We start from the raw sequence: 27,798 nt of genomic DNA on the forward strand, positions 1-27,798 counted from the left end.
CTTCCAGTAGCACCTTAGAGACCAAGGGGAAGAAATGGAGGAAGTGAGAGATTTTACTTTCTTGGGTTCCATGATCACTGCAGATGGTGACAGCAGTCAAGAAATTAAAAGACTCCTGCTTCTTGGGGGAAAAGCAATGACGAACCTAGACAGCATCTTATGAAGAAGAAGAAGAAGAAGAAGAAGAAGAAGAAGAAGAAGAAGAAGAAGAAGAAGAAGAAGAAGAAGAAGAAGAATTTGGATTTGATATCCTGTTTTATCACTACCTGGAGTCTCAAAGCGGCTAACATTCTCCTTTCCTTTCCTTTCCTCCCCCACAATAAAGTGAGGTGAGTGGGGCTGAGAGACTTCAGAGAAGTGTGACTAGCCCAAGGTCACCCAGCAGCTGCATGTGGAGAAGCAGAGACGTGAACCCGGTTCCCCAGATTACGAGTCTACCGCTCTTAACCACTAAACCACACTGGTGGGGACATCACCTTGCCGACAAAGATCCATATAGTTAAAGCTATGGTTTTCCCATTAGTGATTTATGGAAGTGAGAGCTGGACCATAAAGAAGGCTGATTGCTGAAGAATTGATGCTTTTGAATTATGGTGCTGGAGGAGACTCTTGAGAGTCCCATGGACTGCAAGAAGATCAAACCAATCCATTCTTAAGGAAATCAGCCCTGAGTGCTCACTGGAAGGACAGATTGTGAAGCTGAGGCTCCAATACTTTGGCCACCTCATGAGAAGAGAAGAATCCTTGGAAAAGACCCTGATGTTGGGAAAGATTGAGGGCACTAGGAGAAGGGGACGACAGAGGACGAGATGGTTGGACAGTGTTCTCGAAGCTACCAACATGAGTTTGACCAAACTGCGGGAGGCAGCGGAAGACAGGAGTGCCTGGTGTGCTCTGGTCCATGAGGTCATGAAGAGTCGGACACGACTAAACAACAACAACAACAACAACAACAACAACAACAACAACAACAACAACAACAACAACAACAACAGGGCTTTGGTCTTTCTTGTAGTTTCAGTAGCTTCCATCAGATTTGTTGCAGGAATAACCAAATAGTCACTTGTGAGCAAAGACATTGCAGGCTCTGATCTACCATTCTGCTCTTCCAGAGACAGGTCTGCCCAGCAATTGACAGTCCTCAGGTCACTTTGGAACTTGGTTGACTAGTGCTGAAACCATTTTTGTAATCTCCGTGACTGGAAGGAGAAGTTGGTTGTAGCCAGGTGGTCAGTGGCAACTTAACTTTACTACCGGTATCTAAGAACTGCAAATCCTGTCATCTCTAACAAGCATGGACAGTGCCTGGGGTTGATGGAAGTCATAGTTCAGCAACATCTGGAAGGCCAAAGGTTCCCCACACCTGAAGTTAAGACTTGGGGATACTACTGGGGTAGAGACTAAATGTAACCTCAATTGTTTCAAGGTCTCATCAAGGGGCAACTCCATTCCAGTTGCACCCCAGATTTCAGCTTGTTTACATTACCCAATGGAACTCAATTGTAGCTATTGAGATTTGATGCAGGTACTTTGTGCAATGCAGACACACAAAAATGTCTGATCTGAATATCTGTTTTGAAAAAGCATTTTTACAATACAGTATATGACATCAAATGTTCAGGGTGGATGCATCTGTATTATCCTGGTAGTCTGGTGGGCTTCAAAGCTTATTGACAAATGACACAGAAGGAGCTTCAGATTGTAAATTGCACTTACAGTATGTTATCTATAATTCAATGCATGTCTCAGTTGAAACTGCCTGTTTTTTTATCAATTATGTGTTAAAGTAGATTGTGCCACAGGATTTGCTGCTTCTCAGCTAATGCCTTAGGCGGCTTAGTGGGGAGTCCCTCTTAGCAGTTCTGCACTGAGGATTAATACTATTTTCATAAATGTATAATAAATAAGCTTTCTTACTTAAAGATACAATGATATAAAAAGGCATTTCTAGAAAAATTTGTATTTTAAAAGGAGTCAATTTACACTTTCTTGTCTGCATACTTTAAGTTCTTCTGCTTACTGCATAGTCGACTGACTCTAAATCAAAGAGCCTTTTCCATGTAAGATACTTGCTAAATTAGGTTTTGTTTTCACTTGAGCTGTTGACCTTGAACTTCCTTAGATTCTGTTCTTTTAGCTAAAGACAACATTTTCCACTGTTAAACTGTGCCTTTTAAAACACTTCTCTATTTCTTGTCTGATGCTGCTCCCTTACTGTTTCAGTCAAAAAGAAATGGGAATTAAATGTGGAACCCCATATATCTGTTGGAAGAAAAAGATTGTTTTTGCCCAGAATTAAGTGTGAATTTCAATGACTAAAAAAGCCTGCATGAAGCCAGATCCTTTGAGTGCTTACTTGGAAATAAATCTCACTAATTTCAGTGTAGTTTTATTGCGAGTCAGTGTTATGTAGTGGTTAAAACCATGTTCAAATTCCCACAAGGAATGAAGCTCACTGGGTGACCTTGGCCTAGTCAGTTTCAGCCTCAGGATAACATGGAGGGGAAAACCATGTTCAGTGGCTTGAACTCTTTGCAATGAAGGTGGGATATGAATGTAATAACATAAGTAGGCACACAAATAATTGTAGCCTCAAATTAGCAAATGGTTGCTGCTCTGAATTTGTAATAGTTCTGCATACCAGTTGAAAGGATACTGTGCTCTAAGGAGTAGACCTGATGTTCTATTGATTTCCTGCATAGGCAGTCAGTTCACAAATGCATGTTTGTTGCTCATTGACTCCTTGCACCCAACGATGTCTTGGCATGTGTGAATTACTGTATTTTTCTGTGTATAAGACAACCCCTATTTTTTGAACCCCAAATTAAGAAATCAGTATTTCTTGAGTTTTTGAGCTTTTGGGGGCGGGGGAAGATCTCCCTAAGTTGTTTAGCTTTTTCTGCGGAGGTCACCCAATTGGGGAGATCGCCCTTCAATTGTTGATCTTTGGAGAGGGGAGGTCGCCACTGCCAATCGCCTGCCTGCCTTCAATCACCCGCCCACTCACCACCAATTGCATGCCCACTTGCAGCAGCTGCAGCCCCCAATCACATGCATGCACACATGCCTGTTCGCTGCTGCTGATCGCCCACATGCCCACTTGCCATCGCTGTGAGCTTTACTCATAGATAAGCTCAGGGCATTTCAAATTATTTCTGCTCATTCCGTCACCTCTTTCTCTCCCCCATCCAAATTCAACCCCTTGCCAAAGACTTTTAAAGCACCTGAGCTCCTGGTAAGGACATGAACACCCTGCTAAACTCCAACTCCCAGGCATCTTTGTATTGTTTGTAAGGCTTTAGGACCTAAGAAAGACCTAAGGAGCTACACACCATTGCTCACCTCCACAGTCCACAATAGCTGCTGCTAGAAGGTATGTTTTAGAGAAAAGAGAGCAGGTGGAATTCAACACTACTATTACAAACATTCCATTTGCACATGCATTTCATCTTGCCAGACAGAACAATCTCCCCTCTGCTCCCCACATATGATACTCTCGGGCTTCTCCTGAACCCCCCTCCAAGCTAATTTTGGGGGAGGGGTAATCCCCTTTGTGCAAGTGGAAGTTCTTGCACAGGGTTTCTTCTGATGGGGCTCATAAGGTGAATCCTGCCCAGGAAATGGAGCTTACCAAGGAGTTTGGGGTGTGTCGGGGGCCCTTCCTTTAACTAGTTTCACTCCCCCTCCTTCCTTGAAAGGTATGTCTGGGAACAGGGAGGAAGAAAGACACCAGCAGTGGGCTGGTTGAGAGGCATTGGCAGAAGGCTGGATCTTTTCAAGTTTTCAGATGCTTGGAAAACCACAATAACAGTCAGAAAAGGATTAGAACGACCAAACCACTTCCAAAGCAAGAGAGTTTATTTTATGGCCATCAGATTATGAGAAAACTTGGATCAGTTTTCCTTTTGTTTGTGTGAGTTTGAATTTTATAGAAGAATTCAGGATACTCTTTATAACCACACACCCATTGTCACCTGATAATTTTTTAAGAAGAGCTTTGCATAATAAGCAGATGTTCCAACGAGCACATTGCCCTACTGTTCATAAGGCAGGGGAAATCCTTCTGAGTGATAGGAATGAAGGAATCTGAATATTCTTTTGGTCTGTGTGCCATATGTTTAAAAGTAAAATGGGAAAGGTATGAGGAAAAGAAGGAACATACTTTTAGAAAAGTACTTTTAGGCAAATCAACCATGGGTCTAAATCAGGGATGGGGACCCTGTGGCCCTACAAGTTGGCTTTGGGCTTGAACTCGCATCAGCCCCAAACATCAAAACCGAGCAAATGATTCTGAGAATTGTAGTCTCAACAGAAATCAGCATACTAGTTTCTTCCTGCTTGACCTATTCCCAACTCCTCTTGCTGTTCCTCTATAAATAAAAAAATGACAGTACTATTCTGTACAAGTGCTTCAACTGTTGCTGATAGCATCTCTCGGAAAGCAAACTAATTATACTTGGGTCAACAGAGAAATCAATCATTTCAGTCCTCAGAATGTTTTCAGACCTTCTGATAGAGGCTGAATTCTGCAATAGGTAATAAGTCCCAGTTTCTAACTAAACTTTTATAAACAGTCTGTTGAATGGCTTCCTCTAAATGTGTTTCAGAAAAGTTTTATCAATTTCTGACCTCCCCCCCCCCCCATTGTGGGCTAGTGTCCCTAAGTGACCTGCTCCCTGCCAGGTCCTACAAATCAGTTCTCTTATATACCAAATACTGTACCGTGTTTCTCATATTTTAAGTCATCCCCCAAAAATAAGCCATGACAGGATTTCAAAGGGTTGGCGAAAAATAAGACATACCCCGAAAATAAGCACTATCGCAAAGCCCTGACCGAGCGAGAGGCGAAGCCGCGGGACGCAGCAGGAGCCTCGGTGTCCCCTGTGTGAAGCCCTGGGACCCTGCAAGAGCCTCAGAGCGCGCACGCTAACCCCCGGGAGCCGCGGCAAAGCCCTGGGACCTGGCTGGAGCGTCAGCGCGCGTGCGCTAACCCCCGGGAGCCGGCTGGACACACAGCTGAAGCCGCGGCAGCTTGCAGGAGCCACGGCGAAGCCCTGGGACCCGGCTGAAGTTGTTAAGCGAGCGCTTGCATTCAAGTCCTTTGTTGATGGCATTGACTTTTCTAAATACCAACTTTGCAACATGATTGCTATGGATGAAACTGCAGTGTTTATGGGTCAAGGAGCCCAAATGACAATTGAACAGAGGGGTGCCTCCTCGATCTACGTTCCCTCCACTGGTCACGAGAATGCACGTGTTACCTGTGTTTTGGCAATTCATCTGGATGGAACGAAAACCACACCTGTTATCATCAGTAAGGGCAAGAAAAATAAGATTGAACGTGTTTCTGGCATTTATGTTCTTGAATCCGAAAAAGCCTGGTGCACACAAGCAGTTATAAGGAGGTGGCTTGAATTAATGCTGCCACTTGTTACGCGAGGTGGCCAAAGAGGTCTGCTAGTCTGGGATTCAGCCAGCACTCATCATGCTAAAGACATGAAGAAGTTCCTTGCACAGAGAAGAATAGATCAAATAATGATTCCTGCAGGAATGACTGCTTATCTGCAGACTCTTGATATTGCAATAAACAAGCCATTCAAAGACAATTTGCGTGTAGAAATTAACGACTACATTGAAAATAGAATGACAAGAAATCAGCGTGGAAACTTTGTGAAACCTGGCCTGCAAGAGGTTGTGAATTGGGTGAGGAAATCATGGGATAAAATCAGTGACAGTGTTGTTGCCAAGGCACTCCGAGCTGGTTACCTGGATAAGAGCTGCTCATTTACTGAGAGCTGTATTGCTCGACATGAAAGATTGGGGCCAATGGTTCTTAAGGAACTGGAGTCGCAAGACATTCAGGATGGAATTCCGGATATGGAGAGTTATGACGATGTTCCAGAAGAAGACAACTTTATTATACTTGAATAAATGTAGTTTGCTGTAGCGTTTGGGTTTGGAGAGTTATGACGATGTTCCAGAAGAAGACAACTTAATTATAACTGAATAAATGTAGTTTGCAGTAGAGTTTGGGTTTGGAGAATTATGACGATGTTCCAGAAGAAGACAACTTAATTATAACTGAATAAATGTAGTTTGCTTTACCATACTTTATTAAAAAAAATAAGACATCCCTTGAAAATAAGCCATGGTGTGTTTTTTTGAGGAAAAAATTAATATAAGACGTGTCTTATGAGAAACACGGTACAGATTGAGGTAACTTTAAGAATCTTAGTGCCTTGGCAGCATTAAGGCTTATTGGGGGCAAGATCTACATAATTGCTAGCTCCTTCTTCCTCCTTGGTGCACTGTGTGCTTCTATTGGATAACTTGCATCAAAGCTGAGAAGCAGTTAACTAATTTGGCTGTGAGGATTCCCTTTGCCTCTTGTCAAAAGATGAGGAATACTGGTAATTAATCTTTATGTGGGTTTGGTCTCTTGTTTTATATTTTTAGGAGGGGAGTACTTTTTGCTTTTGGTTGGATGAGGATTTTATGAAGTGGAGGAGTTATTGGTGTACAGTACCTCCAAACCATTACGTAGAACCTTCTTTTGTAGTTGTTCCATTCTTTACACTTCTGCATGGCTGGAGAAATAATTAAAGCTCTCAAAATTAAGAGGAATAATTAAACATATAAGGAGGAAAAAGATATAGCAAGCAGTTTTCCCCAGCTACCATAATTTGCTCCTTCAAATGGAAATTATGTATGCATAAACTTTTCAGTTATTTCTAACTACTGAGGCAGCAAAATCTAAATCCAGAAGGTACTTTTTTTGGAAAGAGATTGCAAGTAACTGTCTTAGTAAAATATTACCTTAGCACCAGAACTTTTGGTTCAGCTTGCCTTTGTCTGCAGAGACAGAATTAACTGCAAACTGTATACACAGAGAGCTTTGTGGATGGTTGGAAGGTGTTAGCAGGTGATTGAATATCACCCAGCTGTCAGAAAAATGTAGCATCTGCCCAGCAAAAAACAGGGACAGAAATTACTATACTGTACCAGATATAATCAGAAATGCATGGATAGGAATATACTGAGAGGCCCTGAGAATCCCATGAAAGAAAGTACAGTAGGTATATAAAACATTTACCTACTACAGGAATCTCTCCAGAAATTTGTTTCCTGTGTTGCCATAGAACTTGCATTCAAACAAGGGCTACAATAACAACTTCCTCTTGTCCCTACTTAAACACCTGCTCCTTCAAAGTCAAGCATGTTTTCCATGCAATGAATGTTAGGTCTGACAGAGCCATCCGTTATAATTGTTTCTGTTTGACCCAACCCATGCAAACTTACTTATGCAAACTTTCAATATTTTATACAAATCTGCAGCTTGGAATTTTAAAAACGGCAGGATTCTTTAGAACAATTTGCATAATGAGTTGGCAATCTTTTGCCAGGAGTTCAGATACTGATATGAAAAGGATTAACTTGCATGCAATTGAAAGGCTGTCAGTTGAAAATCTTGTCAAGTCCTGTTCCCAGGATAAACCTGTTCATGGCTGTTTCCATGCACTTTGCATGTTAAATGTCGTCTTATGGGTAATATAACCCCACACTATACTTGCAGTTAAGAAATTTGCATAGTTTTTGCTTGCTTAGTGAAAAGAGCTTAATCCGGCCAGAACTAAATAAGGGAGCTACTTCTGTTCATAATTGGAGATTTGTCAGTGCTTACAGAACAAAGATGAAAATGACCAACGTTTTTTCCTTGTATTGTAGCAACATTTTAAGGTTGAAAAAGAATAAAAGTATTCAGCAGATCTGACTGTTTGACCTTTCTGTTACACAAGTGTTTGGTGGATGGCATATTTCCAAATGTAACATCTGCAGCCTCCAAAGGACATTATCTTTTGAAGTTTATGCTTGATGGCAGGAACAGAAAAGGCACAGGGCATGCACTACTTTCCTTGTTCATTTCTTCTTCTCTCACCCTTTTCAATTTAGAGGGATTTTTGAGTGGCCTCCCCTTGTTACTTGCATTGCTGCTTATGATTAATTGTTATATGGCTTGTCAGCTAATGTTTGAAGCATTCACCTAGGGTTTTCTTGAGAAAACAGAAAAATTGCCATGCTGTGGCCAGACCTTTGGTCAGCATAGCATTTCTTTTGCGGAGGGTGTCTAGATATCCCACAGTTCTAATTACAGGTAGGTAGCCATGTTGGTCTGCTGTAGTTGAAACAAAATATTCTCCCCCCCTTCCAGTAGCACCTTAGAGACCAACTAAGTTTGTTATTGGTATGAGCTTTCGTGTGCATGCACAATTCTTCGAAGAAGTGTACATGCACACAAAAGCTCATACCAATAACAAACTTAGTTGGTCTCTAAGGTGCTACTGGAAGGGGTTTTTTAATTTTATTTTTAGATATCCCACAGATACCCCACACAGATTGTGGGGTATCTGTGGGATATCTCAGAGAGATATAATCTCCTTGGCTGGAGATGCCCATTTGGCTGCCATACCTTTTAGCCATTAATAATATTGTTTTCAATAATCATGGGTTCTCCCCATTGTAGCTTTCATTATTGATTTCTTTGCCTGTTTACTTATATATTTTATCCATAAAGTACTCAGAAGGCCAGCAGTAAATAGGGAATAGATTTATTCTGCTGAGGTCCATGAAAACTGACTCCATGGGGAGAATGCGGCCTTCATTTTTTAGCCTTTGTCTTAATATATAAGATCCCCCTCTCCCCCCCAAAAAGTGTTTGGCTTTTGACCTTGAGTAGAATTTTCTGGTTGAAAGAGCAGCTAAGATAAATGAAATACATCTTTTGGATTTAATTTTTTTAAAAAATAGATCACTGTGAACAAAAAATAAACTTGTAAAAAAAAATCAGACCCATGCTTCTTTGGTATTTTGCTTTTCAGACAGCACAGGAGACCACAGTCACTTTTGTTTGGGCAAAACGGTAGTGCAATGTGTATTTTGTTAGAGAGTGTGATGTGTTGTGTAGGATGTGTACTGCTTGGTTTCTAAAGAATTGCACTGTGGTGTGTGGATGTTGTTAAAATGCTGTGTATGTCTTCCAAGTAAGGAATCAGCTTCAGGATATATGTAGTTACAACATCACTTGGATTGATGGTAGGAAAAAGCAAATTAGATGCAACTTTGGTAACCAATTCCTGTTTTATTCTCACTGCAACCCTCCTCTCTAATTATCTGCTCAGGATGTTGCCTGGACCTTTTGTGCCAGTAGGCAATGCAGAAAGACAGAAAGTGTGTCATACTAGTGTTACACATTGGTCAATTTAGCTTAGTGTATATACTCTGGCAGTGGTTTTTCAGAATATCAAGCAGAGATCTTTCCAATTCAGTCTTGAGATGCCAAGGTTTGAACCTGGAGCCTTCTGCATGAATTGGTGCTTGCTTCATTGGAGACTTACACAGAATTATGATCCCTTAGATATGCAGAAAGCTGGAGGACCTGTATGGACCCTGAAAAGGTGGAGCATAGATCTGGCATGTTCTTTTCAAGCTGGTCAATCTTCCAATTAGCTCAGCAGGACAGTCATTGGGGAGGAACTGGCTTGGAATGGAGGCAGACAAAAGTGTGTGGCCCCAAATAAGGAAATGACAGAAATATAGTAAGGCAAGCAACAGCCACTTGATGTCCTCAAGCACTTGCTCTTGAATATTTACATAGAAGCTGCCTGAGCAGGCAAACAGAGAATTCAGGCCATGTCTGAGACTCAACTACTGGCTCACTAAGCTGCCTGTGTTGCTCCTTTTTTCTGCACGAACTCACAAAACAGAACCACAATCCTTATTTTTTTGAAACATTTGTCCCCTTCCAGGGAGTCCTTAATTTCTTTTTTTTAAAAGAAAATAAGATTTGTATTTCACTTTTTCCATCACTGAACCTAAAGCAGTGCATAAGTGATTCCTGATGGTTTTTTATGGTGCTTTTTGTCTGCCAACCAGCTGGCACACAGCCACTGACTACTCTTAGAGTGAATTGTATTTTTATACACACATTTTTCATGAATGAAGATGTAGGTTTCAAGGGAGGTGGGCACACAACATTGTTTCAAAATTTACATTGACAATAAAACTATGTTTAAAAATATGGTTCCAAATCATAAATTGGTTCTGTGGAGCTATTGTAACAAAGTTACAGATAATAACTTTCCTTTTGCTCAATATGTCTATTAATAAATTGAAATGAAATGTAAATTTGGTTTGAACATTTTGTTGTTGTCCAGATTGCTAAATAACCTTTTCAGTTAGTTCAGCTGGAATGGCATTTCTAATTGCATGAAAATAATTAGCCCAGATGAGTAAAAAGTCTGTCTTGAGGATTATATCCTGCACATGCTTAATTGTCTTGCTTGTACCAAAACATGACTTTCTGTGACAAGGAAAAATAGCATAGCAGAATTTTACACCTGTTCCTGCCCTATAATCAGAAATAAACCAGATTGTTTAGATGGTGGTACTTTCAATCTTAGCAATTTTAATATTTTATTTCTGTCATAGGACTTATACCATTGATCAGTCTGAAGGGATGTTTTGCCTCTTAAATTTGGCTTTGTGGACTCATGTAGTATTTGGACAGTTTGTACTCCTTGTTGAAGGAAAGTTGAATGAAAAACTGGATTCGTCCACCTATTTATATTGTGTAAATTTGCGCAACTCGTCATAATTTATGCCACAGTTTTTAAAAATACAATTTGAATCTACTTTTGTAGATCATGGAAAGTGTCAAGGAACTATTAAGGGTAATCAAAACCTTTTCTGCCCACTGGAAATCTTATTCAGACATCTCTGGTTTCTGAAACTTCACCTGGCGTTGCCCACACATTGTCAGTCATGACTTCATAGCCATAAGGGCTTTTTCAGGAAAAACAACAAGCTGGGTTCTGCACCCAATACCTTGTCACCCAATACCTTGTCACTGTTGTGTAACTTACCTGTATTGTAACTTTTTATTCTATTACAGTGGTACCTCAGTTTAAGAACAGTCCTGTTTATGAACTATTCGGTTTAAGAACTCCGCAAAACTGGAAGTAGTGTCCCGGTTTGTGAACTTTACCTCGGTCTAAGAACGGAATCTGAACGGTGGAAGGGCACCGGCGGCGGGAGGCCGCTTTAGTGAAAGCGCGCCTCGGTTTAAGAACGGTTTCGGTTTAAGAACTTCCTGAACGGATTAAGTTCGTAAACTGAGGTACCACTGTAAATGCTTGGATATAGGCATGAATAAATAGCTGGGTGTATTTTACTGTTGCTGCCTTACAATCAGCTGGCAAAGTTGCCTGGAGAGAAATGGTCTGTGAAATACTATGCCAGATGTGCAAGTTTGCAAAGTTTGTTGATACTTATCTGTCACTCAAGCTTTATAAAATTGATCCTTGCAGAAGGGGAAGCAGTTCAGCTTGGGTGCCCTCTTCTAAATAGTAAACAAAAAACCCCAACAGCATGTGACTCAAGAAGTCTGTTCCTATCTGCATTCAGATAGGTAATTTAGTAACCGAGTTTATTTTTAAAACTTCCAGGTAGTGTTGCGTAACTGAGTGGGCGTAGAGTTCTGTTTCTACTTGTCTGTCAACAGAATACAATAAGACTATGGCATATTAATGTATCAGCCTTCAGTAATGAAGCATGCTAGAAAATCTTAACAGGTTTCTCACAGGCAGGATTTACTGAACGAGTGTATAAACCATGGAGTCTGGCTTCCATAGAATAGTCTGCTAGCAATCTTTTTTCTTTTTCTTTTTTTTAAAAGAAAGCTTGTAGTCCTTTTGGCAGAGAAAAGCTTTAAAAGGTTAGGACAGTGTCTGCTAACTAAATTATGGCTGAAAGAAGTCCCAAGAAGAGTCCCCAAATGGAATCTATAAGCATATCAGGCTTCATATATTCTGTCTTTGGGGCATGGGGAACCATTTTTCTCACTTACATGAATTTGTCCAGAACATTTATAAAATGGTGAGCTCATGCCTACCCATAGATACAGAGAAGATTGGTCCCTTTCCATATCTATGAAATAAGAAAAGGCCGTTCGTTTCTATTAACATAGGAAGCTGCCTTAGTCAGGCCATTATTCCATCTAAAGCAGCACACAGACAAGCAATCATTCTCCAGCGTTTCTGGCAGGAGTCTCTCTCAGCCCTGCTTGGAGATGCCAGGGATTGAATTTGTAACTCTTTCGCATGCAGACCATGGGCTCTGCCAGTGAGCCATGTCCCTTCCCATAACTAGGAAATATTTAGATCTGAGCATAACACCTAACCCACTGTGCATGTACTTATAGATAAAAACAATGGGTTGATTTATTTATTTTTTTAAAGCATGAGTAGGAGGAGTTCATGTATTAGTACTGTTCAGCAAACTGTTGCCAAAATTTTTGCACAAAGTATCTGGAGCTATGGCACATCATGCCTATGTCCATCACTATCTATACATGGATTGCATGTTGTTACCTATTGATGATGTCATCACTTTTTAAGTGAGGGAATATTTGTGAAAGCGTAGGAGAATTCTAAGGGAGAAGATGGACGGCTCTTCCGCTAAGTTAGGAAGAGGACTTAAACTCATGTAAGGGTATCTTTGGACTCAGCCAATGTTTTGGATATGCTACAGATAACTCTTGTTTCTTATCTCCAGTATTGTACAGAAATAATTTGATAGGTGTATGAGAGAATTAATGGTTGTCCCACTTTCCTTTTAACATGTACACCCCATATTTCTGTAATCTGAAAAATCATAAAAAGCCCAGACTAAAAACTGAATAGTGATATAAGACCATATTCCATTTGTTGTGCTCCTATTTCTCATTTTATTTGTGGCCCCTTGCAACATTTTAAGCTTCTGATTGGCCCCATGAAGGATAAAATAGTCCCACTGTTAATTGTCTGATGAGGCAAATTTTAATGCAGACAAATTAGGTTTTACCCAAGCCGTTAGTAAGCGATACCAACTCCATAATTATCATCAACCCCTCATTTGTTTGCTCATTGATCTTTAAAAGTGTTAATGAGATTGTGTTTCATCTCAGAATCAGTGATTAGTCAGCATGTTCAGGGCTTTTACCTATTGAAGTAAAAAGGTAGAGGGAACTGAGAAGTGACTGGAAGATGCTCTTGTTCTGTGGTAAATAAAGAATAAGAGATGTGTTTAGTCAAAACATTCCATAATATTTTGGCCATGAAGATAAGAGCTTCGTAGCTTCAAGCTAATTCAAGTTTTATGCAAATAATTAGTTGGTTGGTGTTTTGTGTGGGTGCTCATTTGAAATTTTTATGCAAAAAGTATAGAACTCCTAATGTGTTCCTGTGCCATTCTTTTCCACTTAATGTCTGCTTTTAAAACAGTCTTAACTTGGATTTTATCATATTAATTTGCATTCCATTATTCTTTTTGATCAACAAGAACGTTGGAAGGATAGCATTGTTTCTTTCTCTTTTTGATATTTTGATATGGACCAGAAAATTCAGGTCCCTTTGCATATAACAAATTCTTTTTTCCTACATGGACTGACGTGTAAGGGATTGCATTTTGTACAAACAAACCAAAAGCAGTTTGTTCATCATCTGAGGCCCTTCTTGATGTGCCCCCTCTGAGGGCATTTGGAAGTTGGCACCACAAGAACAGACCTTTTAAGTGGTGGTGCCTCACTTGTGGAGCCACAGACAAAATACTCATCTGGGAATGAACTCCCTGACTAACAATACTTTTAAGCTCTTTCCCTCAACCGAGCTAATCAAACTTTTCCCGATCTTGAGCTAATGAAAATGGAAATTGACAGAATCCACAGAGTCGCTCTGCCCAAACTTAAACAAGGGAGGGGAAGGGCCATGGAACATTTTATTCTGCTTTGCTAGATATTCAACTTGAACGGATATCCTGAACTTTGGGAATCTGACTGAGAAGGAGCTGCTGGTGGCAGCAAGTGACTCAAATGGGGAAATGGAGGGTACAAGAGAGGGCTATAATGCTGTGGTCTGGTCTCACTTTCCCAGGTGGCAGGAACCCAGAGTGGCTGGGTTATGGCTGTCATTTCTAAACAAATTCGTCTACTACTCTTAAGTACACTATGGAGCATCTATTGAACACATAGCTTTACCTCCAGTAAGCATCTTAGAGGGAAGCGCTGCAAATCTGTGGCACCCTAGAAATTGCTCCATGAACTAAACTAGTTAAAAAATGTTCCAACATGATAGTGTACCATTTGTTATTAGAGCAGAAGTCTTCTGCCCTGTTGTGGAGAACCCTAACTTTATTATTGCCTGTTCAGCATAAATAATAGCATTTGTGCATATCATATGGCAATAAAGAATTAGACAGGTGTGGGAGGAGTTTGTCTCATTGAGTTTTTACTGGTTTATAACATTTGCATTCCTAAACCACTGCTCAGAACTCTTTGCAACTTGCAGCAGATAGCTCAGTGGTGGATGAGATGTCTGAAATATATGTAGCCTAGGGATACTGAGGTGGGCAGGATCATGAAGTAACAAGGAGGAGATCCTGAGGCAAGCTGTCCATTATTTGAACAGTGTGTGCAGAAGAAGATTATCCTGGAATTGGCATGCATTTCATCATATGTAGTATTACTGTCCCTCACAATATATTTAAAAAGTAATCACAAAGGTTTGGACAGAAATAAAAGATTGTAAATGTTGAATTGAAGCAAGAAATTAACATTTGTTAGTTATTTTGTTGAAATGTTAGCAAGTGAAATAACAAGCCATCAAAGAATTCCACTGAAGATGCTAAACAATATTAAACTGCGTTAGGTTTAAAACTTCCTCATGATGACAGCCTTACATTTTTATGTTTATAGGAAAATATAATATATCCTTCATCTGTACAGATACCATGGTGAAGTGAAAAATACAAAACAAGTCATTCAGTAATGAATCATAAAATTGCAACATACTGTAAAAACATTTAAAAACAGCAGCAAAGTGAGTAGACCATCAACAACATAAAAACCTTAGAAGTGCTTGGATAAAAAAGTCTTAACCTGGTTCCAGAAAGATAGCAATGTTAACAACGCACTTCTAAGAAAATGTCCTTTTAAAATACATGATTGTTGTAGGGAAGCTTTTTAAAATGTCCTGCTCTCATGGTTTCAGAACACTTGGAAAATGTGATACTCCGATGGAGCACTGAGTAACAAAATGTGTCCCTAACTTGATGAAGAAGTTTTATTATTCTATATACAGTATGTAATTGTTCCTTTCTCTAAAAATTTGGATATTGACCACTAGGGTTCACTCCAGGCTTTCAAACAGTCTTCCAAGAAAATGGTTTAAGCATACCTTTTTCCTCAAGGTGCAGGTTTATATGTTGCTAACTTGTAAAGACTTGATACTCTATTTTGGTTTAGATCTTTGAACACAGATAAATATAAATGCCCCAGTCATGTGCTGTGAGAGAACAGCTGCGAAGGTGGTGGAGATACAAAATATCCAAACACACAATTAAATTGTGATAATTGCAGGTGTAAGATTAAAGTTAGCAATCAACATAAAAGGAAAGTTTTTGCATGGGCAGTTGTTTTTCCACTACAATATTTTTAAAACTGTAGCTGTAAGTTTATTACAGCTGTTTTGCTGGTAGACTGATAGATGAAGGAACTAATGGATCCCTCCTATAGTTTCAGAATACTCTCAGAGGAATTTCACCAAGGATATTTCTTCTCTCTTCTTTTTCTCCATAGCTTTACACTGCTTAGGAATTCTGCAGTAATATACCCATGATCATTGCAATGCTCAAGTGACTTTCTACTTAAAAGAACATCTAGTCTGCCAGTGTATTTTGTCCTGGCTGCTCCTTGTACTGTCATGTGCTCTCTCTGATGTTGTCTTATAAACCTAAGCAATAGGGATTAATTTAGAGGTGCAACAAAAGGAAAAAGTTGGCAGAGGCACGGGTGATCTTCTAAATATTGGTGATAGTAAAAGACTTGTAGTATTCATCCATCTGGTTTAATTCAGGAACACACAGAAAGTTTGTAGGCAACAGTTCCTCCACAGGTTCTGATTTCTTTTACTCCATTTACGGTAGTATAGCAACAAACCCAGAAGTTTACAGTGTGTAGCCCAGTGAATTCTTTCCCCCCCATGTGAACATAATGTGCCGCCTATGCATGCGGGAGAATCTTCCTGTGTGGATCAGCCCAATGATGATGAATATTTAAGAGTCTACCTAATTTCAATTATTTGTTTGTTACTTTGTTCATGCAGTGACCTTTGACTTGGCAGAAGTCACTTAGATGCAGTATTAGTGTGATTAATATGACTGTGGAGACAGACTAGCTATGGCAGTCCAGCACACTAGTTAACTACATTTTTTGCGTCCCGGTGGTGGAAGTTGTTTTATACACAGCAGAAAAAGCACATCAAGCCTTTTCTTATCCTCGCCTTGTACATCTGACAAACTCATGTGGACTGTTTACTTTCTACATAGAATCATAGGATTGTAGATTTGGAATGGCCCACAAGGGTCATCTAGTCCAACCCCCTGCAATGGAGTGATCTTTTGTCCAATGTGGGCCTCGAACCCATGAGCCTGAGATTAAGAGTCTCATGTTCTACCAACTGAACTATTTCCCCTTCAAAATAATTTATTGATATTTCAAAAATAGTACTATGTTGTTCTCTTGAATAAGACACAAATAGACTGTTCCAAAGCACAAAAGCATTATGATTCAAAACAATGTAAGCTAGGTGGTGTCAGGTCTGGAGTCAGATGTGGGTCAGCAAGCAAGAAGCAGAGTTTGTCAGAGAAATTAACTCTTTATTCAAATAAACAGCATACAACTCAGCAACACTTCCCAGTAATTTTTGCCCCTATAGAGCAGTTGCCAGGACTGACAGTCCTCGCCTTCAACCTCATCTAAGGCATCTCTTCTGCCAGATGTTTCCCAAGCAGTCTCAAACTGTGTCTGGGCATCTCTAAGCTTTTCCACTCTACACTCTGCATATCCTTGGATAAGTGGTCCTCGATACCTGCCAGATGCCACGCTCTGAACTTTCACTGGATCTATCTTCACCACCTTGCTGGTCAGTCAATATCCCAGGAAGTCCATCATCATGACAAATGGGGAAAATAAGTTTGTCACAATAGGAGAGGCAGACTCCATGTGGCCTCTTGCACCTCCACCTCTGCTTCAGCCTCTTGAGTCAGAACTGCTCCCTGTCACAGGCTCTCCCTGTTCACTGAATTCTGTTGCCTCTTCAGCATCCAACAACTCCTCCATTCTGACCTCTCCTGGATGTGTAAAGGTAAAGGGACCCCTGACCATTCGGTCCAGTCGTGACTGACTCGGGTTGCGGCGTTCATCTAGCGTTATTGGCCAAGGGAGCAAGCGTACAGCTTCCAGGTTATGTGGCCAGCATTACAAAGCCGCTTCTGGCGAACCAGAACAGCACACGGAAACGCCGTTTACCTTCCCACTGTAGCGGTACCTATTTATCTGCTTGCACTTTGACGTGCTTTCGAACTGCTAGGTTGGCAGGAGCTGGGACCGAGCAACAGGAGCATCCTGTCGCGGGGATTCGAACTGCTGACCTTCTGATCGGCAAGCCCTAGGCTCAGTGGTTTAGACGACAGCGCCACCCGCGTGTGTATGTATAGCCCATCACTAATCCCCAGGCTCTGAGCCCTCCTCCTCTGGGATTTTCCTTGGGGGTTCCCCAGCTAGTGCCTCCCACCACTCCTCATCAGCCAGCCAGTTCCTGACAGTTGGGTAAAGTGCATTGGAAGATGAGATGAGAGCACTGTCATAGAGATACATACCTCTTGCCATTCATTAAGGGGGGTGGGTTGCCCTTTGACTTCTTGAAAAGCTGGTCTTTTACATCAGCAAAAAGATCTGTACACTTCTCAGGTATTTGTCATTATTCTTATACCACCACCACCACCTGAAGCTATTTGGGACTTTTGAAATATTGGCATACGAGTTGTATATTTTCAAGGAAGTAAACTTGCACACGTTTTCCAAGGTCAATGAAAATACAATACAAGTGAGGGGATTCCAGTTTCTTACCTCATGCCTCCTTAGTAGAAGACACTGGAGGCAAGAGGGGGAAGACTATAGAGCCAAAGGCCTGCATGGTGCAACTGACTATTTCCATGCCTTAAAGCATGATACATCACACTTCTATATAATTCAGCCATCCTTTTTCTGAGCATGATTCCTGCAGCCCCCCAATTTATTTTGATAGTTGCCATTCCATACCCAATTTTAGTGACTGATAGAGATGAAACTACTCAAGGGGGAGTGGAGAGGACCAGCTCACAGCTTTAATAAAAGCTTATTTGTGTCTGTTATTAGAAGGCTTTGTACCCACAAGACATCCATTAAAAGTACGTTTAGCTTTAATTTCTGATGCACTCATTTTGAAACTTTTTCAAGCAATTCTATTCACTTAATATCTTAGGCTGGGAGATAACTGCCAAGCACTGCAAGGCTTTAATGTGACTTCTGGGTATGAAACCTTCAGCGCTGGTATCTCTGAGTTTTCAGAAGACAGATACAGTAACGAATGGATAAAGTATGAAGGTAATTCTGTGAAAGTCAATAACTAGCTGGAAGCTACAATTTAATAAGTGTTTGGACATATCTGGCTCAGATAAGTTTTCTGTATTTTAGCCCTCTCTCTGTTAAAAGTGATAGATGTAGCTTAAATCCAGACTCCATGTGGGATTAGATGTCAGGGGAAATAAGTGGAAGCAAGGCATTTGAAATCAATATATTGCCTCTGGGTGCAACATAATACAGACAAAAGTTACAGAAACATAGGCTGGGAAATAGATATTAGAAGAGAATACGTTTTAGTTTATAAGCTGACCTTGGCTCTTGTGAAAACATATGTATGGAAATGAGTGCGAGACTTTAAAAACTGCAAGTCAGCTTGTATTGGAGTATAAAGGAGCCATGTCAGATGAAATCTGAAGTTTTAAAAGTAGGAGCTCTTTTTTGAAGCACATCATAAAATAGGTTGTAAGCTATTTATGCTTGCCAAATATAATAATAATAATAATAATAATAATAATAATAATAATAATACTTTTTGTGTGATCTGAGTTTTCCCATACTCCTTTTGATTCATGGGTATATATTCTCTGTATCTGTGCAGATCTCATTGCAGGATGGTGATACCTCTATTACAGGCATCCCCCAAACTGCGGCCCTCCAGATGTTTTCACCTACAACTCCCACGATCCCTAGCTAACAGGACCAGTGGTCAGGGATGATGGGAATTGTAGTCCAAAACATCTGGAGGGCCGAAGTTTGGGGATGCCTTCTCTATTATAATGCACTAGTGGTTTTCAGCCCGTTCAATAACGGGCGCTAGAATCCTGGGGTTCGGAGAAGCGCTTGCGCAGCGCTTCTCCGAACCCTGGGACCTGTCCTTGCTGTCGGCGGCAGGGGGACAGGAACGGAGGAGGAGAAAGCGCTGCTTTTTCCTTCTCCGTTCCTCTCCCGCAGCCGCCGACAGGAAGCAGATATCCCAGGGTTCGGAGAAGCGCTTGCGCAGCGCTTCTCCGAACCCTGGGACCCGTCCTTGCTGTCGGCGGCAGGGGGACAGGAACGGAGGAGGAGAAAGCGCTGCTTTCTCCTTCTCCGTTCCTCTCCCGCAGCCGCCGACAGGAAGCAGACATCCCAGGGTTCGGAGAAGCGCTTGCGCAGCGCTTCTCCGAACCCTGGGACCCGTCCTTGCTGTCGGCGGCAGGGGGACAGGAACGGAGGAGGAGAAAGCGCTGCTTTCTCCTCCGTTCCTCTCCCGCAGCCGCCGACAGGAAGCAGACATCCCAGGGTTCGGAGAAGCGCTTGCGCAGCGCTTCTCCGAACCCTGGGACCCGTCCTTGCTGTCGGCGGCAGGGGGACAGGAACGGAGGAGGAGAAAGCGGCACTTTCTCCTCCTTCCTTCCTCTCCCCCAGCCGCCGACAGGAAGGACGCGCGCACTCTCCCCCCCGCCTCCTCCAACCGCCGCTCCTCACGGCCAGGGAGGGTTGTGAGGAGGCCTTCGCCGGCCTCCACCCCGGCGGGAGCGGCGGTTGGAGGAGGCAGAGTGGGGGGAGAGTGCGCGCGCGCAGTCTCTGCTGTCCAATCCCTGTATCCCTGGGGCACATGCGCAGTGACCCAGGGACACACGGGACATCTGGACGCAGGGACAACATGGACATTATTATATAGGATGACCCATTTTGAGGAGGCCAGTTTGGGTGGTAAAATAGGCTTCTAGCCCTTTCTGGAAGCTGAGAATCTGGTCATTCGTGACCTAGAAGAGATAAAAACTGGAAATGATGCCTGAATCAATTCAGCTGCCAAGGATCAGGTGTCCCATGAGAAAAGTGCTAGCAAAGACACTTACTGTTACTTTAAAAATAACTTTTATTTGGTTTTCAAGAATATTTGAATACAAAAACAGAAGAAGTTACCTGTTGAATAAAGCATTCCCCCTGTCAGCAAACAAACATACACAGACCCGCTATAACAAATGAACAAACTTAATAATTGAAACAAAACTGGCAGAGAAACTTCTTAAAAATAGACAGCCATGGCACACTAAGGAGAGGTATTAACATTATCTAAGTATTTTGCATATTGTCTTAATTTATTGAAAACAGGGTTACGGTGGGCTCTGTTTTCATTGGATACTTGTCATAGGTTAAATTTCTGTCATTTCATACCCATTTCTTTTCTTTTTTAAAAAATTGTTTTCTTTTTTATGCTTATTTCCATGCTTATTACATACAAAAAAAACAATACCTAAAAGGAGTACAACTTAAGAGGGGAGGGAAAAGGAGAGAAAATAAAATGCACACAATCTGTTAATAAGATAAAAATTATGACATAAATTTGTGGTTGCAATTTCATGTTACAATAAAAATAAAAATCTCATTATCTTTTATATCCGACCTCCCATTTATTCCTTAATTCTTTTTACATAAATTTACTGCCATATCAAAATACTATTTTTATATTAATATTTTAACAATTTATAAATGCTTATATTTATATAAGCTATTAATAAAAATTGCTGGGATCACTCAAAAGCTGCTACAGATTTTAACATGGTATAATTTTGTTTTTATACCCATTTCTACTGTCTGTCTTGCCTGAACGAGGTCAGAAAAGTTCAACTTCTCTTTACACATCTCCACTTTGCCCCTGATGCTAAGACAATGTTGCTTAAGGGTGGAGGCCTGTATCTATATTCTTAAAAGAACATTGATATAAACAGAAAGGGCTAGCTAGAAAACCAAAGTGTAAATATTTTGATCCTTTTTGTGGATATCTGTATTGCTTACTCAGTGTTTTACCAAATTTCCCTGTGTTTTCATTGCATAATGGTGAGTATTTGTGCTTTTCAGAACCTCCTAGTATTTTGAAATTGTTCAGAAGTTTCCATGACCTTTTGAATTTCTTTGGTGTTGGTGTTTTACAAATGCATGATAGATGTTGTGGTTTGTGCAGTATTTGTTTCTTGGAGAAGGCAAACTGAAGCCAAAAGTCATTGTTTTGAGTTGTTTGTAAGTCGAACAGTGTTAATTTAGCATTATTGTTGGATTCTTTGTATCCAATTTTGTTTACAGAAATGCTGTTTGTGGTAGCAAATATTTTTAGGACTGGAGCATAAGGGAAATTTTGAACAGCTAAAGAGTTCATCTTAATCCTTAAAAACAACATATGTGAGTTGATCCAAAAAGAGCTGACATTAAAATAGTTCCAGTACAGTATCATTGCACACAAATGTATTATTATGTTTTAGCACTCCCACAAATATATACAGCCACACACAACACTTAGCAGCTTTCAGTTTCTCCCCGTTGTTGAATTCCAAAAATATACATGGTGTAGGATTAAAGTTCAGATAAAACTAACCACCCAACCTGGCCATCTTGCTCCTGCAAATGGCCAAATGTCATTTTAATTATATTGCCATCCATTAAAAAAAAAGATGTTTGTATCTTTTACCCAGCTCTTTATTTTACAGGGGTGAGGCATGATGCAAGAACATGGAAGAAATGCCCTGTTGATTCAGGCCAAAGACCATATCAAATTACCACAGAAACTAGAGGCAGTTAACAGCAATCCTAACTAGTAGTTCTTCCTGACAGGGATGCCCACCCTGTGGAACACCCTCCCATCAGATGTCAAGGAGATAAAGAACTACACAACTTTTTAGAAGACATCTGAAGGCTGTCCTGTATTAGGAAGTTTTAAATGGTTGATGTTTTATTATGTTTTTGTAGGTGTTGGAAGCCTCCTAGAGTGGGTGGGAGATAATAATAATAATAATAATAATAATAATAATAATAATAATAATAATAATAGACCCAGGTAGCGCTGTGGGTTAAACCACAGAGTCTAGGGCTTGCTGATCAGAAGGTTGGCGGTTCAAATCCCAGCAATGGGGTGAGCTCCCGTTGCTCGGTCCCAGCTCCTGCCCACCTAGCAGTTCGAAAGCACATCAAAGTGCAAGTAGATAAATAGGGACCGCTCCGGTGGGAAGGTTAACGGCATTTCCGTGCGCTGCTCTGGTTCGCCAGAAGCAGCTTTGTCATGCTGGCCACATGACCCGGAAGCTGTCTGCGGACAAATGCTGGCTCCCTCGGCCTACAGAGCGAGATGAGCGCCGCAACCCCAGAGTCGGACACGACTTGACCTGATGGTCAGGGGCCCCTTTACCTTTACCTTTAATAGTAGTAGTAATAATAATAATAATAATTAATAAATATATCTTGGGGGAGCAAATTCCACAATTTAACTGCTGTGTGAAGGAGTACTTTCTTTTGGCTGTCTGAATCTTTCAACATTTAGATTCATTGGATGGCCCCAGAATGAAATATTATAAGTTTTTCTCCTGATCTCTATCCACTTTTCTCACATCATGCATAAATTTATATACCGCTGTCTAGTCCCTGCTTCCTCACCTTCCCCTGCCCCCCAAACTAAAAATCTCAAAATGTTACTTCGTACTGGAGTAGTTCCAGCCTCTTGGTCATTTTGGTTTCACCTTTTTAAAAACCTTTTTGAGCTCTACTGTGTCCTTTTTGAGGTTAAGCAACAGGATCCTAATGTGGTTGCACCATAGATTTGTATAACAATATTATAATATTGGCAGTTTCCTTTTCATTCCTTTTCTTAAAGAGCAATAACTTGGCATTTTAAAAGAGATCCTTTTCGACCCTTTACAACCATTTTAGTCACCTTGACTAATTTTGTGGCATCGGCAAACATTGCCCACTCACTGTTTACCCCCAATTCCCAGGTCCTTTATAAACAGGTTAAAAGCAAAGGTCACACTACTGATCTGTGGGGAGCTTCACTTGATGTGACTGACCCTATGATTGCCCCTAATACATTAGTATTCAAACACCTGCCATGCTACTGCCAGCTCTTCAGTTCTGCTCTTAATAGGAACCTGCCCTCAGTATTAAACTATCACTCACCTAATATATACAAAAGAAGCTACAACTAAATTATTGCATTTTACTAGAGTTTTTGACATGGCCACACTTGTGTTTCCTTGACCTTTGTTAAAACAACAACTGTGATGCTTTTAAAAACAACAGTTAGAATGAGGGACACCTTTAAAATATTTGTTATTCTTGTAGAGAACAAATGGGCGAGTTTGAACATTTCAGCCATGTGTGTGGGTGCTCATTGGCTGGTTGGAATATTCATCCATACTTTTCTCTGCTATGGTATTGCACTGCAAGAAGTTAAACCTTGTGTGGCAATGTGTGTGTAAAATAGTGTGCGAGAGAAGGTACTGGTAATTGTATTTAGACACCGAGAATGCACTTCAGGAAGAATCAGAATTTGGCACATGAGAAGAGTGGGGTTATCATATCTGGTATACAGAAATGGGTGAAAACAGAGGTGCCATATGTGATAATGAAATGCCGTATACTAAAGGTGAGGAATCTTAGATCCAAGGGCTGAATCCAGGCTTCTCCTAACCAACTCTCAGGGCTTTCTCTCCGTTCTTTTGCCTGACTAGAATGTGAACTGTGATAATGGCTCTTGCTTGCTTAGATGGATAGAGGGGTGTGGAAGTGGGTATGTAGAAACCTCTGACATCTGTGTGACCAGAATATAGCCTGCTATACAAAAATCAGTGACATCTGTTGTCCTGTCTACCACTGACATCTGGCACCCAGTAGGTCGTCTGTGAAAGAACATTGCTGTCAGGTTCCTCATCCCTGCTCTATACAGGTTGATCAGGTTGTCCATCTCATGAGCCTTAAATAGTCCTCCCTGCACTTGAATCTATTTTTTAAAAAATATGTTAATGCTGATTATGAACAATGTCTTATTCATATTTTTCTGATAGCTGTTCTCATTTGTTAAAGGGTTAAATCCAGTCCTATAGAAGACTCGTGATCAAATTCTAATTCCTCAATATATCTTTCTGTCTTCCAGACAATGCTGCAGAAGCTGATCTGTGGCTTCTGAACAGCTGTACTGTAAAAAGCCCTGCTGAAGACCACTTTAGAAACTCAATTAAGTAAGTTGCTCTCTTGGAAAAAGAAAATATGTTGCATTTGTCGCTGAACAATTGTTGTTTCAGAGAGACCCCTTATAATCTAGAACTGTAACTTGACTCTGTGCAAAACAGGGTGGGGTCTATAGTCTATATGGAATACCTTTTTGCAGTATTATACAGAAGGACTGATAGAGTTGAACTGTAGAAGTAGTATCTAATCCAGGCATCCCCAAACTGCAGCCCTCCAGATGTTTTGACCTAAAACTCCCATGAGCCTTAGCTAACAGGACCAGTGGTCGGGGAAGATGGAATTGTAGTCCAAAAGATCTGGAGGGCCGAAGTTTGGGGATGCCTGATCTAATCCATGTAGCCATTGCCTTGAATAAAACACTGTAGTCTTGCTTGCTTGTTCACTTACAATACGTGTGTCCTTACTTGGTGCTATTTTTGGCAAACAATGAGATACAGGTACAGTGGAACCTTGGTTTATGAACACCTCGGTTTATGAATTTTCGGTTTACGAACGCCGCAGACCCATCTGGAACGGATTAATTCACTTTCCATTACAGTCGTACCTCGGTTTACGAACCGCTCGGGTAGCGAACAGTTCGGGTTACGAACTCCGCAAACCCGGAAGTGTTTTCGGCGCGCGCTTGGTTTGCGACCTTTTCGGGTTACGAACTGCGACCCGGAACGGATCGCGTTCGTAACCCGAGGTACTACTGTACTTTCAATGGGAAAGTTCGCTTCAGTTTATGAACGCTTCAGTTTATGAACAGACTTCCGGAACCAATTACACCCAAGCTTCGGGTTAAGTACGCTTCAGGTTGAGTACTCTGCGGACCCATCTGGAACGGATTAATCCACTTTCCATTACTTTCAATGGGAAAGTTCGCTTCAGTTTATGAACGCTTCAGTTTATGAACAGACTTCCGGAACCAATTGTGTTCATAAACCGAGGTACCACTGTACTCATATCTTCCAAGTGTTGTGGGCAACAGTAGACAATGACTGCTATGGGCAGCAACAACAAAAAGATAGGTGACAGTATTCTGTACCGATGAGCACCATCACAAACAAAAGCACTTTGTGTATTACAATTTTTCTCCAATAATAATAAGTCCTCACAGCAGCCTACAGTTATAGTTTTCACATTATGACCCAATTAGAAAATTTGCAGGGCCAACCTACTTAGTTTCCACAATAGAACAGCATCATTTTATCTCTGACCACTATTTTAATTATGTGCTGCTTCTTATGGTTTAACTTTTGGTTAATATAGCAGGAGCAGAGCCCCTTCTGTCTACCTTGATTGACATTCTAAGGCAGGCATCCCCAAACTCGACCCTCCAGATGTTTTGGGACTACAATTCCCATCATCCCTGACCACTGGTCCTTCTAGCTGGGATGATGGCAGTTGTAGTCCCAAAACATCTGGAGGGCCGAGTTTGGGGGTGCCTGTTCTAAGGCATGGTTAGGGAACCTGTAGTCCTCCAGATGCTGCTTGACTCCAGCTCCCATCACTCCTGACCATTGGCCGTAAGGTTCGGGGCCATCCCTACTTGAAGGGAAGTGGTCACATCAGCTTTGGGTCTACGTGTAGTTTCCCAAAATTTGCACAACATTGAACTTAGCCTGTGATACACTTTCTTCATAACTGCTTCTAATGCTGATTTATTTATTTTTTAATCAGACAGCTTACCATCACACCACCCCAGAAACAGCATGCTATGATTTTAGTAGAGCCTTGTTGATCTCTTGATTATTGGTAGATAGGAATGAGAATAGGTGGAATTTGACTCATGTGTCCAGTGTAAACTAAAAATGTTGCCTGTTAGGTAAAGATCTTGTCTTTATGTAAACTTCCATGTGATTGTTTTGTAATCAGAGCTTTTAGTATAGTGCGCAGAATGCCATCTACTGAAACTGAGCATGACCTAACCTTATAATTATAGTTAAGCAGCTAGTGTGCTCAGAAGAATAAACCAGAGGGTCATATTGGTGCTTTAGCTAGTAGATTAACAGAGATTCCTCCTCTACCTTTCATTGGGCTGGTTTGTAAGCAAGAATGAACTGTATTGAGCCTTGGGTTCGAGTCCTTCTCTCTTGCCTCCCTGCCCCCCCCCCCCCCGGCCAACATAACTATGATGTGAGATATGAAAGCTTTTGCTTCTCTTTTAAATTAACCACAGTTTGCCATGTTTAGTAGTAATGAGCCATTTCAAACCATAGGTATTGAAGCTGGCTTGTTTCAACCAGCCTTAGTTAATATTCATCACAGTTTAGGGTAGATGTGGTAAACCTGTGGCCTGCTAGCCTGGTGAAGCTTGCCGAACCCTTTCAAGCTGCCAGCCAGCTTTCATCTCCCTTCGTATTGCAGTGCTGGTATGAGAGGAGAGGTTCAGTTATATGATTCTATGTTGCAATAGGAAGGAAAACCCCTGAGAGATGCTTGTGGTGTATGCCCAGGTGAGTATGTGTGTGAGAAAGCATGCTATGTCTGAGTGTATGTCTGGTCTACATATGTGGAGAGTGCATGTTTCTGCATATGTGGTATGTGTGGGTTGTATGTGGGGTTGCACATAGGTGAAAGTTCAGGAGAAACTTTGGTCAAGACCATTGTGGGCAGGTGATTCTCAGGCTGAAAATGTTGGCCACTGTTGGTTTAGAGTTCTGAATGTAGTCGTATGTTCACTGTATACTGAAGCACCGGCAGCCTGGCAATGTTAGCTCTTTTTTTGCCAAGAAAAACCTAGTTTACTAAACACCAGCTATTAATCTGCTGTTGGGCAAATAATACCGTAATTGGTGGGCTACTCAATTATCCTCGTAACAGAATCCTTATAAGTTGAGCTCCAGCTGTTACAAGTGATAGCTTTTGACAATAATCTTTGTGTGCATTGAAGAAGAGAGGTGAAAATGAACTTTCCCTAGGTCATCTCAGCTTCTTTTTATGTCTTTATATGAATGTGATGCTTATTGGGACTGAATTGTGCTCCACAGGATTATACAGTGACCTGTTTCTTGTGGAAAAGAGAATATACTTCTCTTGTGCTGAAACATCTGCACTGACATCCTGTTTGCCTCCAGGTGCAATTCAGAATGTTAGTTTGACATACAGAGCACTAGATGGCCTTGGGACTAGGATATCGAAAGGACCTTTTCCTCCTTTCCCAACTTGTTTGTTCACTCAGATCATACTTTGAGGCCCTTCTCAGTCTACCACCACTTTCTAAGGTTAGGTGAGTGGTACTACGGTAGGGCCTTTTCCTGGACAGCAGCTTCTCTTAAGAGCACCCTCAACAGGTATATTTCTTTAAAATATTTAAAATACCTTTTCTC

At 41.1% G+C, this 27,798-nt stretch overlaps 1 protein-coding gene across 3 annotated transcripts in view; it reads left to right on the forward strand.

Annotated features, from left to right (window-relative positions):
* Nucleotides 1–27,798, forward strand: part of CDKAL1 (CDKAL1 threonylcarbamoyladenosine tRNA methylthiotransferase) — a 250,115-nt gene that overhangs the window by 24,954 nt on the left and 197,363 nt on the right. For all 3 annotated transcript variants that reach the window (XM_035126314.3, XM_035126316.3, XM_035126315.3), the window contains one exon: nt 24,393–24,477. In XM_035126314.3, the coding sequence (XP_034982205.1) occupies nt 24,393–24,477 (85 nt within the window). The remainder of the gene's footprint in view (nt 1–24,392; nt 24,478–27,798) is intronic.

This window comes from Zootoca vivipara, chromosome 8, assembly GCF_965207765.1.
Source record: "Zootoca vivipara chromosome 8, rZooViv2.hap1.1, whole genome shotgun sequence".
Lineage (NCBI taxonomy): Eukaryota > Metazoa > Chordata > Lepidosauria > Squamata > Lacertidae > Zootoca > Zootoca vivipara.